The 17,747-nt window shown below is 50.8% G+C and overlaps 4 protein-coding genes across 4 annotated transcripts; 3 read left to right on the plus strand and 1 right to left on the minus strand.

Moving 5' to 3' along the window:
* Nucleotides 1-1,575: 1,575 nt before the first annotated feature.
* L3040_006482 (uncharacterized protein) lies at nt 1,576-4,107 on the plus strand (the record flags this gene model as incomplete). The annotated part of the gene is made up of 4 exons (XM_066154136.1): nt 1,576-1,641; nt 1,728-2,343; nt 2,599-3,692; nt 3,754-4,107. 4 exons carry the CDS (start codon nt 1,576-1,578, stop codon nt 4,105-4,107), a joined length of 2,130 nt encoding a protein of 709 aa, XP_066011120.1.
* A 2,421-nt stretch (nt 4,108-6,528) lies between these two features.
* Nucleotides 6,529-8,174, minus strand: L3040_006483 (uncharacterized protein; the record flags this gene model as incomplete). The annotated part of the gene is made up of 2 exons (XM_007290053.2): nt 6,529-7,977; nt 8,031-8,174. 2 exons carry the CDS (start codon nt 8,172-8,174, stop codon nt 6,529-6,531), a joined length of 1,593 nt encoding a protein of 530 aa, XP_007290115.2.
* A 1,399-nt stretch (nt 8,175-9,573) lies between these two features.
* L3040_006484 (uncharacterized protein) lies at nt 9,574-11,461 on the plus strand (the record flags this gene model as incomplete). The annotated part of the gene is made up of 2 exons (XM_007290054.1): nt 9,574-9,882; nt 9,929-11,461. 2 exons carry the CDS (start codon nt 9,574-9,576, stop codon nt 11,459-11,461), a joined length of 1,842 nt encoding a protein of 613 aa, XP_007290116.1.
* A 2,148-nt stretch (nt 11,462-13,609) lies between these two features.
* On the plus strand, nt 13,610-15,553 carry L3040_006485 (uncharacterized protein; the record flags this gene model as incomplete). Its single annotated transcript, XM_007290055.1, has 1 exon — nt 13,610-15,553. One exon carries the CDS (start codon nt 13,610-13,612, stop codon nt 15,551-15,553), a length of 1,944 nt encoding a protein of 647 aa, XP_007290117.1.
* Between the last annotated feature and the right edge of the window lie 2,194 nt (nt 15,554-17,747).

Below are 17,747 nucleotides of genomic sequence, written 5' to 3' on the forward strand. Positions count from 1 at the left end.
TTTAATACACAAATTAGTAATTAGCCCGTTGGTGACACTACAGAGAACTTGGTCCTCTGCCTGGTAATCCAAAGCAAAACCTACGTATCAGACATGAAATATCTCACAGGATTCGGTCACCAGGGTAGCGAATATAGACAAATATCCTTTCTTCTTTTCTATGCTCGCACACATTAATATATATATATATAAGTATTTCGCTGATAGTTTGTCCCTTAAGCAGGTAACTCTACGAGCGGTCCGATCAACAGCTTCGACGAAGTATCCGGATAACTCCCATGATGTCGGTTTCAGCAACAGCAGCCGAGGCTATTCAGCTTGCGGATCAACCCACTGTGGAGAACAGGCATAACATCATAGCAAACAGCACACGGTGGGTTAGCAATCATGCGGCAGACAATTACCATACAGAACAAAGGACGAGAAAAAAATAGCTATTGGTTTGCAGATGTCTTGTAGCCAGCTGATGCTTTTCGCAATTATGTTTTGTCTTACCTAGTACCCCGCTAATGGAGTAATTTTGAAGAAAACGTATATTCGTGAAAGAGCAAGCTCTACCGTCTGAGAAAAAGAAAAAGGCCAGAGCTTGAGAGAGTGAGAGCTTAGGAGGGTGAGAAATCGTGAGAAGATTGACAAAAGATACAAATGAGAGAAGTGTTGCAAATGGGTGGGCGAGAGCAGAGGAAGCACCGATTACATAATATCGAGGGGGTGAGATATCGCATGCGAACAATTCCTGAGCTGCAACTTGTTATAACCCAACTCATATTGAACATCCTGGTTCAGTTCCTGTTCAGCATTGCCCACCATTGCTCCAGTAAGAACAGAGCTGAAGGATTAAGTACGAGCCGAAGCAGAAGCTGGTAGGAGTACACAGACGTGCAAGAGCCCAAGCTGTTATTTCTCTTCCAGGCACTAGCACAAAGGACTTGAAAACGGGAAAAAAAAAAGGTCATGGTATAGATGTCGAGCGCGTCAGAAGGGTTTGAAGGTGCTATGCGTAATGTTTGCTTGTTGGTTTGCAGAGTACGCAGCCGGAATTATGAGAGACGCTATATCGAATCATATAAGCGGTATAGATTCGGTGCATTCAGTTGAGAAACTTATGAGATTTGTTAAGATTTTAGATTTTAGCTATATAGATGCGAGGGTTGGCGTTAGTAAATCTAAGCTGGATAGCCCTTGATAGCTTAATTTAGTATACTACTCGTGCTTAGATCTTGGATATATATTAAAATACTTTCGATGACCGTATATGCCTTTTTTTTTTTTTTTTTTTTTTTTTTTTTTTTTCTTAGCGCCGTGATGAAAATCGCCGTTACCCATGACCCGTTGAGGGTTACAGTGACGTACGGGCCGAAGGTCACGTGTGTTTACTCTCGAAGCGAGTATTCACCTCAAAGCAACCCTCTTTGGAGGTATTGTGGTTAGCCTTTCCCGCTAGTGCCGAAAAATCAGTATAGCCTCGCCCGGAGACTTTCTTTTCACGCGATCTCAGAACGAAACAGCAACTTCGACGCAGAGCAAAATCAGCAGCTACTCAAGACCACATCACCACCGACGACTCTAGTCAGTATGTTCTTTCCACGCATCACCAGGCCTCTCGGCCAGCTTTTCACTGGTACTCTGGTATCCATGATGGTAAGTCCTCGCTATTGCTTCAGCTCCGTACCTCCAACGGAGTTCGGCGTGTGCTTAACTTGAAGGCGCCTACTAAAACGACGCAGGTCCGAGATACTACTCCAACTCCGGCAGGTTTCAACAACCTCCCAGCTCCTGCCAGTACCAATGCGGTAGTTCGGGGGAAGAAGAGGTCCATTGAGACATGCCACGAGGAAGCACCACCGAAGAAGAGAGTGTGTGGCGAATTCAGGAACGGGGAGTGCTCGCCCAGCACCTTCACTTGGCCGATGCGGCCATTTGTTTCGGTCGCTGTGGGTTCGAAAAAGAAAAGACGCATGGACACGGAGCACGACGACGAGCCAGCCAACAAGAAGAGGTTGTGCAGAGGAGGATGGACTGTCTGCGTTGTCCCTGTTGCTCTCGGTCCTAGTGGCCGTACACCTCCACCATCTGCCGAAAATCCTACCACCAGCGCTGGTTCTCCAGCCTCTACCATACCCGATCTAATCTTAGATACGTCGGCCATCGAGAAGCAGGTGTCAGACATCTCAGGTGAGCATCTGACAACTACATTGCCCGAATCATTATCTAAATCCAGCGAAGGTCCCATTGCAGACACTCCTGACACCAAGGAGGGACCGGAAGCCCACACTGCTGGGCAAGATGGACATGAGAACCCGGAGTGTATTGGGGCGGAGGTCAACTTAGACCCCTCTGCGTGTTTTCTAGCCGATCTAGCAGGCTTTATGTATCCTCCCCCTCCTCCTCTTCCTCCTCCTCTTCCTCCTCCTCTTCCTCCTCCTCTTCCTCCTCCTCTTCCTCCTCCTCTTCCTCCTCCTCCTCCTCCTCCTCCTCTTCCACCTCCCCCTCCTCCTCCTCCCCCTCCTCCTCCTCCCCCTCCTCCTCCTCCCCCTCCTCCCCCTCCTCCCCCTCCTCATTCTGCGGGCTTCGGTGGCCTCGATCTCTCCGTTGTAGCTGCCATTCAGAACTCGATGTTGCCTAATAATGGCCAAGATCAATTCACTCACGCTCACTATGGGTACCCGCAATACCAAGTCCCTGGCTTTGGTATGCTGGACCCTACCACTATCCGACCAGACTACCCATCCAGTCAGACAGGACTATCAGGGTACACAGCCAGTCAGACTACGAATTTTTATCACCACAACACCCCAACCTCGAGAGGCGATGTTGCAGCAGGTCCGGCAGAAAATGCATACGACCCGAAAATTGACCCCTCCTTCCAGAACGGTTTCTCCTCCTATGGGTACTCACCCCGTAGCGACCAGGCCAATGCGCCATCCGACCCAGGGAACGATGAAGACGATGGAGAAGAATACGACCCGTCCCAGTGGAGCCCCGGCCCTGATGTTCCAATGGCCAACACAGGAGTCACGGCTGAACCTGCGGATCCAAATGCCGACCCAGCGTTATCCAACTCCTCGCTCTCTAGCCCAGCACAAAACCTTCCATACGATAATACTGCCGTATCTGGAAGTGGCTCTCCCTCTGTGATCCCCTCTCTCGCTCCTCAAGCTGGGCATGCCACTCTTCTCCAAGCTACATCGTCATCACCCCTTTTCCAAGCACAAACAATTCGACCACAGTTACCTTCGCCCAATCAAACCCCACAGGGATTTGCACCGGAAGTCGCTAATCGAACTCCCGACTCTTGCCCTATGGACAATTCTGTCACTCAGCAGATCGATGCTGATCCTTGCGGCTTGGGCCTGAGCAGCCCTGCCGTTCTGCAAGAGCCAGCCGTGAAGAAAGCCCTCAAGAGCTGCTTTCGGGACCGATCGAGGACCTCCGAAAAGACCACCAAGTTTGCTTGCATCGTCTACGACAATGAATGGGAGCACTCGACGGAGGAGGCAAAGAAGGTCAGAAGAGTGGCGAGGGAGAAGAAAGAGAAGGAGAGAAAGCTTGCAGGCTGGAAAGCCGGCGGCAAACGGCTTGCTGCGAGAGAGAAAGCGTGGGCCAAGAACAACAACATGTCGTTCGGCGACTTGACCATCGAAGGAGCCAGCATGGAGAACTGGCAATCTCGTGAAGGGCCTCCAATTGAGGTAATCCTTGCCTCGCAATCGTTATTTCATTTACATACAGGCGCTAACAGAATCCCCCCAGATCGATCACGACGGTGTAGCGAAGCACTGGTGGCTCTACGCATTCGAGCTACACCGTACGCACAGATCCGAGGTATTCGCTATGAACAACAGCTACCGACATACCAAATTCCAGCCGGGCGAGAAGAAAGCCGAAGACGAGCTCCTCCACGGTGTCGACGCAGTCGCGAGAGCCCTTGCCTTCAAAACGGAGTTGAACACTAAGGCTAACGAGGTCGTCAACCTGGCCACCTTTTCATCATCCTCTTTGGGCGGTAGATCGGACTTCTGGGCTCTCCTGGATCTCACCACTCCCAAGCCCCCCGCGAAGACCTCGTACGCAGACCCACAACCCACCTTTCGCTCGCGATCTTGATCCCTCCCGTCTCTAAGTCTATCCCCAAGGAGTATCCGGCCTGCAAAAAAGTCGAAGTCGCCCTCCCATTAGAGCCCAAGGCCCAAATCTCTCTGGAGATGCTGACCCTGACCCTGGCTCTGGCCCTGGCCAAAAGTCCACGACGCTTCCATCGACGGGGTCCCATCTCGCGACGAAGACGTCTCCCGTGGATACGCATCAAAGTCCCAGAGCCAGCACGACTAAATACATACGACGAGGTAACTCGCACCCTCTCGAACCCGCGCCGGACGAAAGGGAGAGTTTTCGAGCCTGAGGCTCCGAGAAGCCTTCGCTGCTACGGAAATCCCATGCCCGATTTGGTGACGTGCCCGGTATCTCGGTGGAAGGAAGCTGGAAGCGCCGATTGTGACCCCTCGGTATGACCCGTCTCCCGACGATGGTAAAAATCTAGAAGATGAGGTGTTACGCGCTGAGCGAGAGGAGGAGGAGGAGGAGGAGGAGGAGAGATGTCTGCGGAAAGAGTGCCGCGAGACGTCGGCGAGTTATTAGGGGTTGAGCTGCTTGTATGCCCTGCTGCTCGTACTTTCTCGGGGCGTACGAAATCTCGGTTCTGGTGGCTAATTCTCTTCTTGCTTATGATATCTTGTGTGTACGGTTCGGAGAGTGTTACTTGGAAAGCTACTGGCTAATGCCAAAGGGTTTTGACAAGGGTGATCGGAATGATCAGGAGGAAGCGGCGGGATGGTCAGCGAGTGGAGGGAGAAATTGAGAGTCTACTTGAGGGTAATCAGGGTTGGAACCATGAGAAAGTGCAGGATCTCACAGCTGATCAATACAGGCTTGATGGGTACTAAAAGGAAGACTTGTATGATTAAAGGAGATCATGAAACACATCGCGAATGATGGGCTCGCTTTAATAAGGTTTGATTGACAAAAACTACAACGGACGCTTGCAAACACAAAATCATAGATAAAAATAATTCACCAAACGAGATCAAAACTTGCAGGAAATACAGCGGAGTTTCTAGAATTTAGCCATTTCTTCCTTGGCTTTTGAATCGGACTTCAAAATCTGAATTTGCATGACAAAACTTCTCCTTCTTCTCACAGCGTTACACCCAATCGTACCATGAGATAACGAAGCTATAGCCGAGTAAACGACGACAACCGATTGGCGATTCATGGTCATTTACAATCACCTCGAAGCCCTTCTCTTTCCTCCTTTACGGTGTTATAATAATTTCGTCTTTCCCCCATCCCGAAGACCCCCCCCCCCCCCCCCCCCCCCCCCCAACCCCCTGCCCATCCCCTCTGAGTTGTCTACATCATCTACCTATCCAATTATCCTATCGCAAGAAAAAAAAAAGAAAAAAAAAACGGAAACTAATAAGCAGCTCACTCACCCACCCCTGCCTGTCTCACCATCTATACCCCACGCGCCAAACCCTCATTCGTACACGATATCTACTAACATATAAACCTGCTCTCAACATTCTCAAATCCACAAGTAACTTAAAACATAAAGATCTCCCAAGCATCAAGTCAAAGATTTACTAAAATATCGCGCTCCCTTCAAGCTGGCAGTCTCGCACTAATGACCCCCATATAAATATACCGTAGATAGATAATTGTTGTAAACACACGATTAAGCGAGCCCCTGAGATTACCCCCCCATCTTGTTTCCCCGCTAAGATACCTAGGTGGTACTAGGTACCTCCGAACCTCAACCTCAATATAAACCTTTCGAGGATGGACGAAGAAGAAAAACAGAATGCGTTTGAGATTCTTTTCTTTGATCATTCTTCTTTAAAAAGCTGCACTTGTCTCCTGAGGAAAAAAGTAGGGAAAGGTTTTCGAGCCGGAGGAGGCAGCGATCGATCGGCCCCGCTTTTGATACTTTGTTTATATGCAACAGTACGTAAAGGGGCGTGAGGAACAAGAAAACCTCATCGAGATAAAATATCGATCGGAGGATTTGCCTCGCGGTCTGGGAAGAGGCTTGATTTGTTGACTACTGTAGAAGGGTTGGAAAGGGTATTGTATTAAATGATTAAGATGCGTAAGACATCGGAATTTGCCTGCTAAGATGAAAGCTAAATATTTGGGAAAATTCGTGAGGGAGACTCATTATGTCCCAGAAACTGAAGTGTTACCCTGGCATTTAGTTCTACGATCCATAAGCAGCACCACCGTGCTGAAAGCGTATCAAGCACGGTGCAGCGGAAAGGAAATAAACTAGCTCGAGAACGGGTATCGAATATTATGCAATGAAAGGCTGTCGGACCGCTTGAAGCATTGACGCCCGAGATGTACTTACCCTTCCTCGCACACTCCACGCCCAAAAGTCCCTCACCATGCTAAGTGACAAATCCAAGTTGAAGACGGAATTCCAAAGAAGTTCCCTATCCTATGATACTGCGGTGTGCAAAAGGCCCATCCTTAGGATATTTCAATCACGTCCGGGGCAACCTTTCGCAGCATGAACACCGGCCTCTCGCCATCCTCACATAGCTGCCTGAACAAGATCAACGGCTTCTCGTCCATACCTAAACATCGCTCCTTGTTACCATGCGTGATGAATAGCGAGTACTGTTCCAAAGGTGCGTTGATGTCATACATTCTCAACGCAGCAGGGAGAACTTTCCGTGTGGAATCGTCCTTGCTGACACGGAAAGGCTTGAATATACTGATGCTGGCATGGCTGCCGGGACCTGATGCATCTGTCGAAGAGCTGGACTCCTTTTTAGATATACTTCGAGCTGGCCCTCCTACTTGTTCCAGGGTCGTGGAACTTGGGCTGAAGCGCGAAGGCAGGGATGGTCTCAATTCAGAAAGTGGAGATATATGAACATGGCTCAATGCTGTCCCATTTTGAGCAGCCTGGTACCGGAGAAGGGGCGGTGGCACGTTTGGCGGCAGAACACAGCCGTATCTGCGAGTTACTGCAGTTCTTGGTATTGAGAATGGGTCTGGCAAGTGCACAACTGGTTCTGATTCGACGGTTTGTGACCACAGAGAGGGGAACCTCCGTTCCAATTCGAACACCAAGTCCTCGGCGAGATCTCGAAAGCGATGAGGGGGTAATGTAGATATCCTTTTTCGGGCGTAGTTCCGCTTTGGGTGGTATGATACGTTCTCTGGAAGAAAAGCAGGAGCTATTTCTTGCTCTCGACGGCACATTTCGTCATGCACGTCGATCCGGAGTTCGTACAGATGTGTGTCTGTAAGTTTGAGTAGCCTCTGTTGTGTCCTGGCTCTCCTAGCTTCCTCGTGATTCGAATTTGGTTTCACATGCCGGTTCAGGTTCTCGCAATGCCTCGGGAGTTCTCTTTGGTTTGTTGCGATGAACGCTCGTCGAGGCGTGGTGGTGTTTGGAGTTATCCTGTTTCCTGCTCGTGTAGGTGGAGGATTGATAGAGTAAGGGGGAGGATTCTCGACGAAACGCACCGTGGGAGACCGAGTATGTGCTGCTATCTGTCGAGTGACACCAGCAGTTCTCGATACACCTTCCAAACCGTCAATCAATCCTTTCAGCTTCTTTACTTTCTCATCAAACCTCTTTGCATCTAAGTACATCCATTTGGTGATAGCAATGAGCGATTTCTGCTTTTGATTTTCCTTCATGCGCTGGTACAAGGTGGTGATCTGCGAGGTAGTGGATCGCCTCTCGAGGAGCTTCAAGGGATTGATCGAATTCTCAGTGCTCTGGCAGCTCTCCGGTATAATAAGCTCAAGGGGTGGCTTGAGTTCATAGCCCCGCCGAATGATTTCAATTTCGTTCAACAAAAACGCAATGGTATTCAGACATCTCGTCACTATTGGGTCTATATCAGACCTAGTGACCAGTGATTCCTTGAGGTGGCCTTCGTCATCAAAGTGAAGTCCCATCTAGGAGATCTGTCAGCCGTACCCGAGTGACTGATATACTGAGGCAAACAAACAGATTCACCCCACAGACGCAATCGGAGCCATTGGATGGACAATTCAGTGCACAAAAGTTCATATTTCTCTCCAAAATCCCGAGAAGTTGAGGTAGACTTGAAGCTCTCAATGCAGGACCGCATCAACGCCACCAGCGCGGCCATACTGATAGCGACAGACAGAAGATCGAGGGCGTGAGATTGATCGGGAAGTAGATGGGTGTGATCCATGCTTCTTAAAAGCAAGTTAGTATGGCCGTGGGCACAACTCACTGGATGATCGCGCGCGGAAAACGTGGCGGGGACATGCAGGTGTGGCATGTCAGAGGAAAACAGTGCAACGCGAGAAGCTGCTGCATATATACGATGATCAGTGGCACCAATGAGCACGAAAACAGGCTCGCCTCGAGGCTCAAGATATTAGCCGCTGGTGTTTTGACTGGACACCGAGATGGTGCCTCGCCCGTGGATGGCCAGCGCTGCAGCGGGCTGGCTGCAGGAACAGCTGAGACGAGGGAAGAGAAACATGGCGAACCAAATATCTCTCTCTACTTAGAGCGTAAGTATATATGTATGTATATATCACCAACCTGAGACGCAAGCAGCACACCCTTCGTCGGGTCACTGCGCCATTTCTGGTCAGACATTTGCCCACCGAGGCATGATCTGTCACCAGACCCAGGCTGGGAATCCAATGGAGGTGAGGTCGGGGATATAATATATATATATCTGATAAATATGTCGAGTGTTTGCTGTGGGTCAGGGTATCTGGAAGAACCACGATGGAGAGGTTGACGAATAGACTGGGTGGTTTGATTAGAAGCTAGAAGTTAGAAGTATGATCGTACAGATGCCCTAGAAATGTCACATGACCACGTACTGTGTTACATAGATCACATGACCGTGTGCTGCATCGCTCTGTCACATGACCATGTGTCAGGATGCTTCACAGTCAGATTCTCTGAAACGCGGAGGATAAAGTACGCTAGTCCCGATACGGCATAGCCAAGCTTACAAGACACGAAATAAACAATCAACAGTCGTTGCATGTTGGGTTCATCCCAAATTCCCATTCCAACTCAACCACCACTATCACCTCCACCACCTCCACCACCACCACCACCACCACAACATCGCATCCCGACGACCACTCGAGACCCCGACGGGCGAAAGTTGAGACTCTGCGACTTTGGTAGCAATCCAATCCAATCCAATCCGATTCAATCCAATTCAATTCCGTTCCGTTCGACCCAACTTGTCACCCGCACGCATCGCGAGAAGGCGCGAAACAACAAACACTGTCGTCGACCTGACCCGACCGACTCTCGCTTTGCTTGCTCTCCCCCGACCAGCTTCGATCACCCTTGATCTCTCCTTGATCTCCCTCCTCCACAGTGCAATTCTTCTGTCTCTTTTGGCCGGCCCGCCCTCCGCCTCCACCTCCACCTCCACATCTTCGACTCCTGCATCTGCGAGACCCTGGACATCCAAAATACTCCAAAAAGACGTGGAGCAACAACAAAAGGAAAAGAGAGCATAGAATACCCCCACACCATCGAAGAAGATGGCGCTCCAGGCCGCATACCAGCAGTTCCTCGCCGCGCCGAACCAATCAGCCCTCGCCAGCAACGCCTCGGTCCATTACATCACTACCTTGGTCACCCTGAACGGCCCGGCCGCCATCATCAAGCACCTCGCTGTCCAGAAGGATGATCTCAAGAAGAAGGAAGAGAAGTTTCTGCACGTCGTCGAGTCTACCGAAGCTCTGGCCGCTGAGGTCTCCACCACAATTGAGTTCGTCGCCGGCGGTGGATCATATCTGCCCGGCCTGGATGACAACTTCCTCGCGGACCGCGTTGTGACTCTGCCCATTGTATGCACCACCATTCCGCATGGAAGGTTCGCGCTGACAGCTGTAGCTCCACATAGTCTCCTTCACCCCTGATGGCAAGATCCAGCAGATTCGACAAAGCTGGGACCAGGGCGCTCTCCTCAAGTTGATCGATGTGATCGGCAGGACGGGGCGCAATTGGCCTATTCGCGATGGGTTAGACCAGATAAAGCTGATCACATCAAGCGTCAGTGCTACTGGAAAGGCTGGCTCGCCAAACGGACAGGAGTCCCGATCAAGAGGCAACTCGAACAATGTTACTGGCGACCCACACGCATCCCTTTCTCTCTTCCAGCCTCGTGAAAAGAACCACCAGGAACCTCTACCCCCAGTCATCGCACCTCGCTCTTCGGCCAAGCCGGCACCTCGCAACTACCATGACTTGTTCGTAGGACCAGATTCCGAGGACTCGTCGGCAGGCCAATCATCGCGCCCAGAACTCTACCATGAATCTTCCAACAAGGCGACCATTGCACCCAAAGGTGGCGCTGGAAAGAATTACCAACCATCTCGTCTCTTTGATCTCCCGGATGAAGAGGGTCCTTCACCCAATAAGAGCGCCAACCCTTCCAAATACAAACACTTCGAGTTCGCCGATGGTGGGGATGAACAGGTCGAGAAGAGAGCTCCTCTCAAGGAGGTCCAGAGCAGCAAGCACTCTAGCCAATGGAATTTCGACGACTTCATCACCCCTCAAAAAATCGTCCCATCCAAAGTCCTCCGTACCAACGACGTCCGTCACTGGGGTAACAGCGACGATGAAGTTGTCGATAGTCCTATCAAGATCAAGAAGGTTGACAAGCCACGAAAAGACGCCGAGACACACTTTGAATTCCAGGATGATGGAACCCCAGATGCACCTCGTTTGATCGGCCGGCCACGTGGACCTGGTGGTGCGAATCCAGCCATGGGCATCTACAACAATAACTTGTTCGAGGAGGATGACGAGAATACTACTGGCGTGCCAGTGATGCCAAGCCTTGCAAATGTCAAGGAGCGAAGCAAAGACTTCAACCCTCAATTTACCATGACCGATGACTCTCCAGTTGCAAAGTCCGCACCTCACAGAATCCCAGAGGATAGAGCCAAGGTACTGAAGAACATGGATGCTAACTGGGCCGCCTATGACCAATCTCCAAACCAAAAAGAGAACAGCGCGATGTCCCCCACTGGTTTCCGACCAAACATGAGCAAAGGCCCTCTGTCCGAAACTACCAATTCGACCAACAGATTCGACCAACCCAAGGGCATTACCATCGCCGGTGACGGCATGGGCGGGCGAAAGACGACATTTGCAGCCGACGAGGCGTCCAAGGGTATCACTATTGCCGGCGACGGCATGGGTGGTCGCAAGGGCGCCGGCAGCATCCCTCAACGCTCCAAAGGCATCACCATCGGCGGTGACGGCATGGGAGGCAAGAAGGGAGCTGGTCGCCAATGGGGCTTCGGCGACGAGAGCGATGGCGAAGAGGCGGGTGGCGTCAACGTACCTACCAAATACCGAACCGGAAAGACTCAAGGGAAGGCGCAGGATACCGGTGGTGACTTCTGGGACTTTTAAATCAAACGGGCCCCGAAACGTATCTCTACGTGTTTGGTCAAGGGGTGGCCACGGCTGCATGAGGCTTAATGCGGAATGAGTGAATGATGGGTTACGATCAGCATACAGCTTGCATTCTTTTCACATGGTTAGAGTGTTGGCGGCCGACGCAATTCCTCGTTGCTAGTCCCAATTGTCATTTTTCATCGCTTGCTATTCTGTATGTTTGAGTACGATATCCTGGGTGTGGTATGGGTGTGGTAAAGTTGTGGTACAGTTGGATGGATCACTATGGATACGCAGATCGTGCAGAGCGTTGGATGATCGTGGGCTATGGGGAGACGTTCCAAGGGGGAGAAGTCTTGGGGTGGTAGACATGGAGTGGGAGACCTTGGAGTGAGTCAGGGATGAATTGACGCATGTCTGTATTTTAAAGCTTCTGTGATATCAGTAAAGCGGGCAACAATCAATTGGACGTTTATATATGATATACTCCCCTCCCTGCCTTGGTCAGGGAGGATTGATGCCTTGATGTTTCCTCTCTTCTGACTGGGCAGCACCAAGAAGGAGCGTGCTCGCCTCGGCTCGGCCCGGTACCGACTTACTTCCTTTCCCGTTCGTTCCGTCCCGTTCGTTCCGTCCCGTTCGTTCCGTCTCGGTATATGGACATGATATCGCAAATCATGCACTCTCTCCCTCTCCTTTATCCTCTGGGATCTATCTGCTCCTCTCTCTCTCTATCTCTCTCTGCCTCTCTCTGCCTCTCTGCCTCTCTGCCCCAGTTTCCAACACTCGTCATCACACATCGGAAACATTTCCGGAATGATCGTGACAGAGAGAGAGGGGCAGAGGGGAGGGGAGGAGCGTGGGGTCTACAACCTGTTCAACTGCGATGATGGGTTCTGACTGGCTGGCCACTTTTGATTTCTGTGTATGGGTCGTCTGTGTATGGTGCGGTTTTGATGCAAGATGGAAAGAAGAAGAAGAAATTAGAAGATGTATATTTATAGATATATATATGTATATATATATATAAGTAAAAGACAATAGAAAGATGGATATCAAAGCTGGCACGGAACGAACGTAGCAGCGCGCGACTTCCTTCCTCTGATCACGTAAGCACGGAGATCTCCCTGTTAGCTTGACAGACAGTGTGGAAGTTTTCATACCGTATCGAGACGGTCGGTTGTAAGTAAGTAAAGCAAAATCAAAGCGAAAGTAAAGCAAAGCAAAGCGTCTTTATTCAGCGGCGGATTCCGCGCAGATTTCCTCTTTTCTTTTTTTCTTTCTTTCTTTCTTTCTTTTCTCTTTTGGCAATTGTATAAATAAGAAGTATTAGCCGCTCTAGTTAATATATAATGCAGGAGATCTTCTTGGGTCTATCCTGCTCGTCAGATTAAGCCCCCCCCTTGGAGAGAGAGACAGATTCGATATATCCGCACTAGATAAAACGAAGCCTTCTTCGCTCGATTTCGATGACGAGGTTTATTACGTGATAAGTCTTGGCAAGGAACTTCAAGGGGAATCAGTTCTTGCTCTCCCCTTCTTTGTCTATTCGCGTCTGTTTGTTTCGATGACAGAAACAGCTTGTCGTCCTGTCCGTCGATTGTTCTTGATGTCGTGGTACAATGGCATTGTGTTCGTGTTTGCTCTCCCGGTCCTAATTAGGTCTAGCGTCGGACGGTGATCCCAACCGATGGTTGCGCAGCCTCGCTTATTCTCGCGTAGAGGTAAACAGTGAAAGAAAGTGTTGTTGTTGTTATTGTTGTTGTTGTTGTTGTTATCCAGCTTTTGTGTCTGTCCCGCAATGAAAATTGTTTAGCTTCTGTCCCAAGAAACAACCATACTCTCTTATTCATGAGACTTGCATAGTGCGATTAGAAGCGCGGAACAGGATTGTCGGCTCCTGCTACATAAGTGGGCGATGGAGCGGTTTGGTTTGGGCGTTTTCTCTTCTTCTGCATCACATACACCACTACTACCACCGCATCATATCCTCTGAGGCTGATTTTCAAAGACTTCAAGTCTTGAATTCATTCGCACTTGGAGAGGATTTTGAGGTCATTCAGCATACGACGATACTAAGAACACAACAACAGACTTCACCAGCCAACAGACAAACCCACACCACCGCTACCATCACCACCAGATCGGACACTCAGAACGACAATGTCGAATCTCGACACAACAGTTTCCTTTAGGTGTCTCCGCTGCGGCGACGGGTACCACGGACAGAAGAAACCCGGGCTATACGGGTACTACGAGAACACCTCACATGGGCTGTGCCTGACGTGCAGAGAGTTCAAAGCTGGAGAAGAGGCGGCCAAGAACGAGGAACGACTTGCGGCAGACCAAGCTCGCGTCGCTGTGGCGAGCAGAGAGATGGGTGCCGCTGACCTTGGGCTGAGAGCTTCAGGCATGACCCCCGAGTCCTCGGGGATTTCAGAGAAGGGACCGGCTAGAGCCTTGATCAGCGAGGCCTCGAAGAATACAGGTAAGAAGCCGCTCACCAACTTCTTGATTCCCAAATTCGACTTTGAGGAAGAAGAAGATGGCGAGGAGGAGCCCCTGGCTCGTGGCTTCGGCTCGAGCTCGAGCTCGGGCTCGGGCTCGGGCTCGGGCTTCGTCTCGAGATTGAGACGTAGCAATACCTCTCACATTGACTTCACGACTCACTTCAAGTGTCTCGACTGCGGCGAGGCCTATCACAACGAGAAGCCTTCGGAGAACTACGGCGACCTTGGGCCCTCCATCAGGAGGAAGTGGAGAGGAAGCGAGACGAAGAAGAACGTCGACACAACAACCCCTCAAGGCCTTGGTACGTGCGAGCGATGCAGAGCCCTCCACGCCAATCCATCACGACGACCACCACCACTAGCAGACACGACGGCCCCCTCGACTTCCAGCCAAGGAGGAGAGCGGCTCATCGCCTCGCAGGCACAAGCACAGGTCTTCCGGGATGCCAGAAACACGAACTCGTCAAGACCCATGGAGATTGAAATTCTGGCGGGGAGATCAGTGACGAGGAAGCCCCTCGCGAGAAGCGCCTCCGAGGCCCTCCCAACGAACCGACACTGGAGTCCCGAGCCGGCCCTCAGATTGGCGGCCAATGACACCGAGCTTCGGCACCCGGCGCCAACAGTCCTCTTGCTGCCGAAGTTCATGAAGGAGGATGACGAGGACGAGGATGACTGCGAGGCTCGAGGCTTCGGCCCGGACGACGACGACTCGGACGACGATGCTGACATCGTGGCCGCCATGACCGCAGCCGAGATCCGCGAGATCGAAGAAGAGTTCCCGATTGACGACGAGGAGGACGCTGGACTCGCAGAGATTGACCATCTCGACGCTGAACTCGCAGAGATCGACCATCTCGAGGCCGAGATTGCCCGTCTCGAGAGCGAGGTTCCGATCACCGAGGACGAGGCCCAGGCCCAGGCGGGGATCCACCCGGCAGAGAACGACGACGGAGAGGAGGATGTCTGCGCTGACGACGTCTGGCCGTTCCTGTGGGCGCGGCTCGACCGCCAACACCTCCTCCCGGCGCGGCCCACCCACCCTAGTCCGGAGTGGGTCGCTGCCAACGCCGCGAGTGTGAGACAGGTGCGCCGCTTCTACGCGATCCCGGACTCGGTCCCGACGGCGCAGATCCCCAGCTTCTTCCGCAACCACCCGGAGTTGGTGGCGAGCGTACAGTCGGAGGCCTTCAAGCTCAAGGACGGCGGAATCATTGCCCGGACTGCGACCAAGAAGATGCGGCAGGCCGTCGACGCCATGTGTCGACTCATTGTCTGGGCGGAGGAGCCAGCAGCAGCCGCTGCCACCGAAAAGGACGAAGACGATGAGGATTGGTCAAGCGACAGCTCTTTCCAGGAGCTGGATTCCAACATGGCACCTGGTGGTCAGCATGAGCATGAGGAGGAGGAGGATGAGGATGCTGCTGATGATGGCTTCGTCCATCTGAGCGCAGCAGCTGGTCACACCGTGCTCGTCACGGAGACTCAGCAGCCGCGTCTGCGGGAAGAGGCTGGCGGACGACACGAGGTCAGGATCCCGAGTCCGTTGAGGAGAGAGACCTTCGCTTTCGATAGGGACGGACGCAGCGCTGTGTAGATTTCTGCTTAGGATCTCGAGAGTCGAGTGAGCGAGTGGGTGAATGGGTGAGTGGGTGAGTGGGTGAGTGGATGAGTGGATGAGTGAGTGAGCACGGCGGGAGGTGAGTGCATGCATTCCATTCCTTTCCTTCTTGTCACGGGCTGCTTTCCTTTCCTTTCCTTTCCTTTCCTTCCTTTCCTTTGGCTTGTATCGATCGTATCAGTTGGAGTTGCGCGACTGATTTGCTAAGATGGATCAGATAGGTATGTAACAATAGAACCCCTCCCCCCCAAATTTGGACTGATGCTATGGATGCTACTTTCTAGCTTTGAAGTGAGCGCGTGACTTGACCGGTTCTTTTAATGGTTATAGATATCTCGAATCCACTTTCACTAGAGTGCGAGAATAAGGAACATAACCATTATGCTTTGCTTTAAACCCTTCTTTTACAATATACATATGATCGTCCTTTAATAATGTGATATCCTCGCCGCGATGGCATCTTTTTGGAGTTTGCAGCACCGCCCTTTCCCCTTCCCGCCCCCGCCACCCCGTCCTCTAAAAAAGCATAAGAAGAAAATAATAATAAAAAATAGAAAAAAATAGCAAAACTCAACTGGAAGCCCATAATGACCGGTGTCATTTGGGGTTCCAGTTTACAAACCTAACTGAATAGGTTTTTCGGGGAACTCAACTGAAAGCCCTAGGTGCCCTCTCGGCCCACTTCGGGGTTTCAGTTTACAACCTAACTGAATAGGTTTTCGTACCTGCTCCTCTCCACTTGCGTAGATATAACAGGCATATGATGTGACCAATCAGCTAGTGCCAAGATGGTGCTCACAATTCGTCAAGCGTGAGCTTGAACCATTGAGCCATTATGTCCATTTCGCCGATTGATATCCACACAAAGGGAAGCCGCTTATATAAAGTAGGTAAATTATTTTCCGGCCGGTAAGCGAGAAGCCCCCTCTGCTCACGTGGTAGGCCGTCATCCCCCCTTTTACTTCTTCTCAGTCTCAGCTAAGCTCAAGTATCAATGACTGTCCTTCAATACCTATTCCACAATCCATAAATCAGACGCACTTCTATCCTTCCTGAGCCGGAGCCAGAGCCGTCTGCAGAGCAAGGACTGGCCCTTCCTGCAAGGTGACATCGCAAGCATACAACGCCGTAGGCGCCCCCGTTCTCGTAGGCAAGATCGCCTGGCCCACTGAACTCGAAGCTCGCAGCCACGTTATTGAGTCCGAACCTGGCGTGGACCTACTCTGTATCCAACAATCTTGTGCCAGTTTGCAAGTGGCTGACAAGAATATCCATGCGTCTGTCGGTCAGTAACTGGCTAACGCATCGACGATTTTTATGACAAATGCTTCACTCCTGCAAAAATCCCATCGAAACGGGCAAATGTACATATGTATATAGGAGGAGCTTTAGAACAAGGTTTTTTTTTGTTTTTTTTTTTGTTTTCGTTTCCTCGTTTTAATCTCTCCCATTGAACTCTTGCATTGAGCCAAGCATTCAAACACCTGCTCTATCTAGACTTCAAAAGTTTCCTGCATATATGTAATACTCTGTGAGAGCTCTATTTCTTATGCAGAAGTGATGAGCATTTCACTCCCGCTCTTCTCGAACCATTGGCTATTCTAGTTCTTTAAGTTACACCTTGGTGTACGTGTATTTTACCTTCCAATTCATCGGTGGCGTATAGGCCGTCACAAGCCACTCTCCATTTTCAAGGACTCACCATCCAACCATGTAAAATTTTCTATTCTTACCGAGAGGTATGAAGCCAATCATTGATAACAGCTGTCGCGAGCCTCTCGGCAGTTTTGCGTCTTACGTGACACCAAGTCTGGGAACGTCCCGAAATCCTTCGGGGAGTTTATTTTTATAATCTGGGGATCGTAGATTTGTTTACCCCGCACCCAGAAATAGAAGCGGGACTCTGCAGATATATTTTTATATATGTATGCAGATGTAGCAAGAAGGATGACCAAGTACAGACGTCGCACCAACGCAGAAAGAGTGAGATGGGCGTTCTCAGCGCGAGCTGGTGCACACTGATCATCCTGCGGCGTCGTCAAGCTCGATGCTGGCTGGTAATTTGTATGCTGTGCCAGCCATGTAACGCAGAATACAATGCTTCAAGCGGGGTATGTGTTCTATGTTATATGCCGTATTGCAAAGATTGTAAGTGCAAAAGGTCGAAGGC

This window comes from Drepanopeziza brunnea (genome assembly GCF_022702325.1).
Source record: "Drepanopeziza brunnea f. sp. 'multigermtubi' strain 214-2 chromosome Unknown ctg11, whole genome shotgun sequence".
Classification (NCBI taxonomy): Eukaryota; Fungi; Ascomycota; class Leotiomycetes; order Helotiales; family Drepanopezizaceae; genus Drepanopeziza; species Drepanopeziza brunnea.